Genomic DNA, 7,823 nt, shown 5'->3' with positions numbered 1-7,823 from the left:
CCCCCTCTGGGCAAAACAACCCAATAAAACACCAACCAACCAACCAACCAACCCCCCCAGAAACCCAAAAGCCAACACGCTACCCCTTCGCAGCATATCCCTTCTAACACCAGCTCCTAGACACCATCACGAAGCCCATGCGTCACGGGAAGACAGCGTCGAGCAGAGTAGGAAAAGCTACGAAGAGGTATCCAAGACTGCCGCTCGCCATGCAGGCTCAAACGCCCCCAGCTGGGGATCAAAGCCTAGAATCTCTCTCCCTAGAGCCATCTTACCTCTGTAATTTACCGGGGGCCAAGCACGCTCACGCACACATATATAACTCGCAGACCCATGACCACGAAGATTCCACAACAGGCGATGTGATCCGTCAGGGCGTTGTCTAACCCGCTTTGTACGCACTCCTTCACGATTGGCCTTGTATATATGTTACTGAGGTATGGTAGATAAATAGCGAAGCGTGACATAACCTAGGAACTGGGATGAACAGTTGACTTTTGCCGTTTTCTACTTCAACACCAACACCAAAAGCACGTGGAAAAGAAACCCAGTCCATCTCAGACCCAACCACACAAAGTTATTCGCAGCACGCATGCACGCACGCACTCCCCCCTACCCCATTATAGCTCAAGCTTGGAGATGGTGAGAAAAACCTTGGCCGTAAACTCCGCCCGCAAAAACAACCGCGCCACCAGCATCGATATCCAGCATAACGGTGCTGGGCAAGACACAGCCTCCCACAACGCCCGATATTAGATGCCAGATAGGTCTCCAGGCGGTCGATGCGCGACTGCTAATAGGACGCGTAGTGCGAGCAGAACAGTTTATTGATATCACGCGGGCGCCTGGGTTTCTACATGCGTGCTAGACATCTGTTGGGATGCGTTCAGCCCTGTCACGGGTTGCGAGGAGGAGTGCGGTGTGATGTGATGTGTGTGTGTGGTTATATCGCATCTGCCCATGCTGACTACTGCGTATCTAGACTGATATGTATATATACACCGCGAGCACCGCCTTCCCTTAGCACAGCGGAAGCGAAGTGCACAACACATACCCCCCCCCACCCACCACTCCCCGCGTCGTAGAAAGGGGAGTTGTGTCCCCCCCCCTCTGATATGTGTATCGACTGCTTTCCACGGTGTGAATGCTGTGTACGCCGTGCTGCCGAGCTGGCCGTGCTTTTCCGAGCAGTTTGTGACTCTTTCTCCATCGCTGTATGTTTAGCTCTTGGGACTAATCTCCGTCCCAAAGCGCTGTAAGAGGCGTACTGTACGTCTTCCAAGCTATGTGAGATGGCGAACAGGTGCAGGAGGGTACAAGTAGAGGCGAGAATCGGTGCCTTTGTACGCGCTAGGCGCGTTGGTCCGAGGATGATCTGCCTGCGGAACGTGTATGGTGTACTCCTGAGGTGTAAAAGACCTCTCGATGTTTTGAACGGAAGCGAGGAGTCTGGCATGATATCCCTAGGACGGATGTCGATTTGTATGGAGATTGGCGGTGGAAGGCGATCCTTGTACCGCCTGTCGAAGAGCGTAGGGGGCGGGGATTCAGAAGCGTTCTCCTCTCATAGCCGTCTTGGACCCTGCTATTGATGACCCTTGAGTTGAATGTGCGTCCATCCTGACCAGAACCATACGCCGACCAGTCCTACGACTCTGCCTCCCCTCTCATTCCCCAATACCATGGATCCCAACTCGAGAAGTCCAAATTCATCCCACGAATCGCTTTCCACACCCCTCCTCATACCCCGCCATACACACATCCGCACACTCGTCATACTCCTGCGTCAAACTCAACGTAACCCGGTCAACATGTTCCTTGCGACATTGATCCACGCACGGTGCGGCAGCGAGATACAACCCGCAGCAATGTGCGCCGCCGACATCTTTTGTGCAGAACGCCGCGTCAGAAGTCGAGTGTGAGGGCAGCATGTGTGCAACCATAGCATCGATTGTCGGTGTGAAGCGCGGGACGAGGTGGTAGAAGAACAGCAGTGTACAGATGGCAAACAGACTAGTTATTAGGAACTGCTTCTGTCGGCGGCGTGGTGGGGGTGTTGATGTGACAGTGGTGGTGACAGTAGGGAGAAGCATCTTGGCCATGTTGGTCCTGGTTTTGTCGTTCTTCGAGTTGGATGCAAAGCTTGCCTGCATTACAGTGTAGAGCAAGTGCGGGGACACACTCGCCTTATGTGCCGCCTAGTGCACGATGTAAGATGAACGATGGTGGTCACGCTGCGGCTGAGCTGAGGAGGCCTAAGCTAAGCCCCGTCCGAACCAAGACGGACCACTTTCTACGGTAGTGACTATCTCAATCTCGGTGCAGTGCCAGAATTAATTTGGACCAAGAACAAAGCCAGAAGTTAGGATGAACCAAAGATGTTAAACTACGTATCCCCCCAAGCGGGGTCTCACCTTTGATATGTGTTGGTTATGGGTGCAACGGCACTGCCAACGTATAAACGTCCCGGTAAACGGCAGTGCTAGTGCGCTAAAAGAAGCTCGTATCTGACAGACCTTAGCGAGAACGGCAACGCGGAACTTTAGTCCAATAGGCTGTGCGCGCTGCTTACTGTGCTCGTATCCACAATAACCGGTGTCTGAAGCTGAATTTGGCGCGAGCACGTGGACATGAACCGCTTATGGACGTTATTATGTTGATGCGTCGCTAGAACCGCGATGCATGTCACTTTGAAGTTGTTGTTTTGGTAGTGATATAATTTGTCTTCGAGATGCTACATCTGCCGCCTGAACTTGCGCTCGTAGGTAGCGGTAGTAGAAGCAGCTGTTGTTGTGTGAGCTGCACACTATGATCGTGCCTAGCATCATAGCTGATCCACCACACAGCGCAGAATTTTATTCCAGAATCCACCGTTTTCTGACTGTTCTCGTATCTAGTCCTGTTGGCGAGATTTGCGATGAGTCGTTTGTATTGGAAGCTATGGGTAGCTAAGGTGTTTTGGTTGCTAATAAGGCTGTGCCTTGGAGTGATCTGCTTCTCAGGGGTCCCCTTTTATCGCACAAATTTCTGCATAATTGCCAATGCAGCGATGGATTTTGCAGGTGAGGATGATGCAGAACATGGCGATGTTCTTAACGGTTCGACTAGGTCCACGAGATGCTGCACAAATTAGCCACATTTACACAAAAAATACAAACAAACTTACGCAAGCATGATACCCGCACCCGTAGCCATGGCGGCGAATTGCATAGCCGTCTTCCTGACCTCCTTGCCCCTATCTGGCCCAGTCTCCAATAATTCAGGAATGACTGCCACGGTTCCGACATACAGGAAGGTACCGGCGGTAAATGGCAGCAGCAGATCGCCCCACTGCAGGCTCGTTCCCGCCAGCCCCACTACGGGACCCTCAGTTCCAGCCTTGGCCGATCCGCCAAACTCCTGCACGGCGATGCCGATGCAAGTGCCGAGAAATGCACCGACGGCAGTAACAAACTGCGCGCCCATGGCTGCACGCTTGCTGAAGCCTGATTGAATGAGCAGAGCAAAGTCGCCGACCTCATGTGGGATCTCGTGGAAGAAGACGGCGACAGTGGTTGTGGCACCAATGGTAGGGGAGGCATAGAAGGAGGAGCTGAGGGCGAGACCGTCAGTGATGTTGTGGGTGAAGTCGGCGATGAGGTTGAGGTAGCCGCCGAGTTTAACGCTGGCGTTGATCTCCTTCTCTGCTTCCGTCTCTGCAACGGCCGTGGTGGTGTTGGCTGGCTTGCGGGCGCGGAGCGAGTCTTTATCGTCAGTGATGGAAGCGCCTGTAGTGGTGGCAGATGCATCGATCGTGTCGTGGGAGTGGGCCTGGCCGTGCGAGTGGTCGTGTCCGGCGCCGCCCGTCGCAATCCTCAGGCCTTTGTCCATGGCCACGAAGGTGATGAAGCCGACCATGATGGCGACGCCAAGCAAAAGGTTCTTGTTGGGCTCCACCATGACAAACTTGACCTTGTCGTGCTCGTCCTCGCCCAGGAAGATCTCAGGCAGCAGGTGGAAGAGGGTGTCGCCCAGCAGTCCGCCCACGGCGAAGGCTACCATGACGGACAGCGACGAGGGGTCGATGTTGGGGGGACATAGCGCGAGGAGGAAGTTTGGCGGGCCCGAGATGTACAGGGTGGCGAGGAGGGCGTTGACTGCGGGGCTGCCAGGGAAGAGGAAGCTGAAGACCTGGGAGGAGACGGACGACGTGGTGGGGTTGGTGGCTACTTTGTGCGTGTTGAGGGCCTGGACGAGGGGGCATTGCTGGGGGAGTCAACACGACGATGCCTTGCCATTGATGTGTCTGCGCCTTCCACACGTGGGACGACGCTCTTCTAGTTGTTGACGGGGAATCGATAGAGACGGAAGGGACATACCTGCAGCTGCTCCTCAATCTCACTCACACTCAACGTGCCCACGGGGACCCCAGTCTCGCCCTTGACGGCGGCTGCGGCGACATTCCACGCCAGCACGCCAACAAAGATGGCTAGCGACAACAGCGTTCTACTACGGCGCGACACCATGACGACGCGTGTGCTTTCGGTTGACTTGCCTCGGCTTGGGGGGTGAAGGTTGCGTGTCTTGACGGCGCACTTGGCCCTCCCGATAACGATAAGCTCGACTAGCGCCTTTCAATCCGAAATTTTGGGAAAGTCGCGACCACACACCTGCGCAACCATCACTCCACCAACACACGGCCATAACCCCCACACCACCCGCAAAATAACACAAAATGGGTCGCGAACTCCAGAAGAAGAAGAACAAGTCGTCGATCCCCAAGAAGCGCCAGAACGGGCCCTCGAAGAAGAAGATTCTGCAGAACCCCATCATCGCGAAGCACTGGTACAAGTTTTGCCCTGCTCTCGCCCATTCGCCTCACTAACACCCCCAGGAACCAGAAAGAAACCCTCACACAAAACTACCGTCGCCTCGGCCTGACGTCGCGCCTCAACCACGCCACGGGCGGCACCGAGAAGACAATCGCCCTCCTTGGCCTCAACGACGCAAAGTCTTCGCGCGCAGACACAGCCGCAACCAGCACCGCCAATGCCCTGAACATCGTCTCCAAGGCCCCCCAGCACATCGAGACGGAGGAGATTGAAGTCGAGCGCGACCCCGAAACCGGCGCCATCCTGCGCGTCATCGGCCAGAAGGAGACCGTCTACAACCCGCTGAACGACCCACTGAACGAGCTCGAGGGCGATGGGGAGGCTGAGTGGGATGGATTCGCCATGGTGCCAGAGCCTATGCAGCAGGAAGACCAGGTCAACCCTGTCGTGAGGGAGTTGGAGGAGGCAGCGCGGAACGGGGCACGCAAGGCGCCGCGGAAACAGAGTCAGCTCGAGGTCGAGTGGGTCAGTGCGCTGGTTGCGCAGCATGGCGATGATTATGGCAAGATGGCGAGGGACAGGAAACTCAACCCCATGCAGCAGACAGAAAACGACATCAAGAAGAGGGTGAGGAAGTGGAGAGAGACCAAGGATAAGGGGGGGAAGCCGTGGGTGTAAATCTCGTGTGTGCAAATACGTGACGAGACGTGTGCCCTCGTTGTGGAAGAAAAAACAGGATACGATTCAAAACTCGTGCCAAGCACTCATGGGAAACGACGTTCAGGAAAAATTCATCATCATCGGTACAATTAACCGCCACCGTCGAACCTTCTCAGTAAAACTCGCGAATCTCCTCCCTGACTGGATGATATCTCCTTTCCAGAAATAGAAGATACCACATGAGATCAACTCTTACACACTGCCAGCACGAAACCCATACAGCCTCTCACTTGTTAAGCACATTGAAAAATAATGTTGCACTCAACTTACCTTTGACAGATTCTGAGTCACATTTCTCGACGCTTGAAAGAGACAATGCGACATACGACTAACTTTGTGCTAACCGCTTTTACGCGTCTTTGTCTACAACAACGCAGCTTTACCAAGTCGATTGTGTGTGGCCTGCTTTGTTGAGTACCACACCATCGTGGGAGTCCAAACATCAATCAAATACTTTGACATCGCCCCCTGAACATGTCAGAAAGCTCATACATGCAACGACCCATCACACACCACTAACTCCAACTCAAAATGGCAGACGCAACTGGACTTGGGCCTCTCAAAACGGCAAGAGGCTACTACGAGCGAGCATGGCGACAGGAACTGAAGCGCATACATCCGCATTGGACGGCGGGTAAGTCATCTACATCGTTTTGCGAAAAGGAGGACGCTAATCTCGATTTATAGCTACCATACGGAAGAATTTGAAGTGGCTGTGGGATAGTCGCACACAGGCTGAAGAGGATGCATGCCAACTTCTGGTTGACAATGGAGCGAGCGCACACCCCGTTATCGACGTCAATATTGCGCCTCATAGTTCGGTGGAAGATAACATGCCACCGGATGCTCGAGCGGCGTTTTGGAGTACGTGGGCTGCTCAGGCTGGAGTGGCTCCTGTGGTTCTACCAGCTGTACTGCCAGCACCAGCACCAGTACCAGCTCCAGTCCTCCCAGTCCAGCCCCTCAACTCATCCGTGACCTTCCTCCCAGCGATCCCCCACATGACCGAACTCCCCAAGTTCCCTACCGAAAGAGACGAGCACGCCGACTGGGTAGCCCACGACCCCAGCGATCTGATTTCCTTCCCGGACTCTACACCCGCAGACCGCTGGCAAGGCGCACGCATGCTCGGCCGAGGCGCCAAAGGGGTCGTAGGACTCTTCGTGAAGCTAGACGAGCACGACAACATCGTCGACGTAAGCATCCACTCTCCACCCATCACACCACACTATGCTAACCCATCTAACAGCGCGTAGCCATAAAAGACACGGCCAAAGATCCCCCAGAAGTCTGGTTCGACCTCATCCGTTGGCGCGACAGACTCCCCATGGACATCGCCATCCTAGAGCGTCTCGAGACCCAAGGTGCCCATCTCAACATCCTCGCCTACCGCGGCTACCGCCTTAGCACGATCCAGCAGCGCTACCGCCTGTACAACGCCGTCTGCGACTACGGCTGCCTAATGGACGCGCTGGAATTCTACTCCGCGCCCTGGCGCCGCCGCCGTAACACACATCGTAAAATGGAGTTCGACACCATCTTTGGCACAGACGAAGCCAAGCGCCTCGCTGCTGCAGCGTACGAATTCGCAAGCCCGTTCGACTCCGTGGCGGCGGCGCAGAAGGCGCTCGCGACGGAGGATCTGTGGGGGGATGGCGAGGTGGATGATTGGAAGAAGGGCCCTTTTGCGCTGCCGACGGAGGTCATCCCCGAGGCGTTTCTGTGGGAGGTGTTCCGCTGCTTGGTCGAGGCGTGTAGTTACCTGGAGAGCGGGGCGGGCGTGGATCTCGGGCCGGGTAAGGACTGGAGGCCGATTCTGCACGCGGATCTGCATCTGCAGAATGTGTTTGTTATGCCGCCCGAGCCGGATACGGGGGAGCGTGTTGACGAGGATATGGCTTCTCCTGGAGAGGAGGGAGACGGAGAAGATGGGAGGAAAACTTACGTCGAGTACGATCATAGGGCGGTAGGAAATCCCACACACATCTTTGCTACAGATGGCGAATATACTGACTAACTGCGCAGTGGCCCCGAGCCGTCCTCGCGGACTTCGACAGAGCGCAATTCGACCTCCAAGGCCCAGGCGACTACTACCAAGACAACCCATGGCACTACCTCTCCGACCACGGCGCCGAGAACCTAGGCGAGAAATACCCACCTGTAAGTACCCCCTTCCCCTCCACCCCAAAGAAAACTCCCAGCTAACACCCTCCCCCCCCCAGGAATTCTTCCCAACACACACAGCCTACCAACCCGGCGGCGGCGGCCCACGCTTCGACTCCAAAACAGACG

General features: G+C 55.4%; 5 protein-coding genes across 5 annotated transcripts; 2 read left to right on the top strand and 3 right to left on the bottom strand.

The window, feature by feature from the left end:
• Nucleotides 1-676: 676 nt before the first annotated feature.
• On the bottom strand, nucleotides 677-1,624 carry P153DRAFT_68803 (uncharacterized protein). Its single transcript, XM_033673348.1, has one exon. It carries the CDS (start codon nucleotides 1,454-1,456, stop codon nucleotides 968-970), a length of 489 nt encoding a protein of 162 aa, XP_033521126.1. The 5' UTR covers nucleotides 1,457-1,624; the 3' UTR covers nucleotides 677-967.
• Nucleotides 1,625-1,724: 100 nt separating this feature from the next.
• P153DRAFT_260463 (uncharacterized protein) lies at nucleotides 1,725-2,012 on the bottom strand (the record flags this gene model as incomplete). Its single annotated transcript, XM_033662829.1, has 1 exon — nucleotides 1,725-2,012. A coding segment is annotated over one exon (288 nt), but the record flags the coding sequence as incomplete, so codon positions are not given.
• Nucleotides 2,013-3,075: 1,063 nt separating this feature from the next.
• Nucleotides 3,076-4,408, bottom strand: P153DRAFT_368793 (Zinc/iron permease). Its single transcript, XM_033668611.1, has one exon. It carries the CDS (start codon nucleotides 4,039-4,041, stop codon nucleotides 3,163-3,165), a length of 879 nt encoding a protein of 292 aa, XP_033521124.1. The 5' UTR covers nucleotides 4,042-4,408; the 3' UTR covers nucleotides 3,076-3,162.
• Nucleotides 4,409-4,648: 240 nt separating this feature from the next.
• On the top strand, nucleotides 4,649-5,889 carry P153DRAFT_368791 (nucleolar protein 16). Its single transcript, XM_033668610.1, has 2 exons — nucleotides 4,649-4,824; nucleotides 4,874-5,889. The coding sequence occupies exons 1-2, from the start codon at nucleotides 4,715-4,717 to the stop codon at nucleotides 5,487-5,489; spliced, it is 726 nt and encodes a 241-aa protein (XP_033521123.1). The 5' UTR covers nucleotides 4,649-4,714; the 3' UTR covers nucleotides 5,490-5,889.
• A 173-nt stretch (nucleotides 5,890-6,062) lies between these two features.
• On the top strand, nucleotides 6,063-7,674 carry P153DRAFT_359087 (uncharacterized protein; the record flags this gene model as incomplete). The annotated part of the gene is made up of 4 exons (XM_033666843.1): nucleotides 6,063-6,165; nucleotides 6,219-6,727; nucleotides 6,781-7,481; nucleotides 7,557-7,674. 4 exons carry the CDS (start codon nucleotides 6,063-6,065, stop codon nucleotides 7,672-7,674), a joined length of 1,431 nt encoding a protein of 476 aa, XP_033521122.1.
• Nucleotides 7,675-7,823: the final 149 nt, after the last annotated feature.

Source organism: Dothidotthia symphoricarpi, assembly GCF_010015815.1.
Source record: "Dothidotthia symphoricarpi CBS 119687 unplaced genomic scaffold P153scaffold_16, whole genome shotgun sequence".
In the NCBI taxonomy this organism is placed as follows: domain Eukaryota; kingdom Fungi; phylum Ascomycota; class Dothideomycetes; order Pleosporales; family Dothidotthiaceae; genus Dothidotthia; species Dothidotthia symphoricarpi.
The sequence above is the reverse complement of the archived record's forward strand: the minus strand, read 5'-3'. Positions and strand labels throughout refer to the sequence as shown.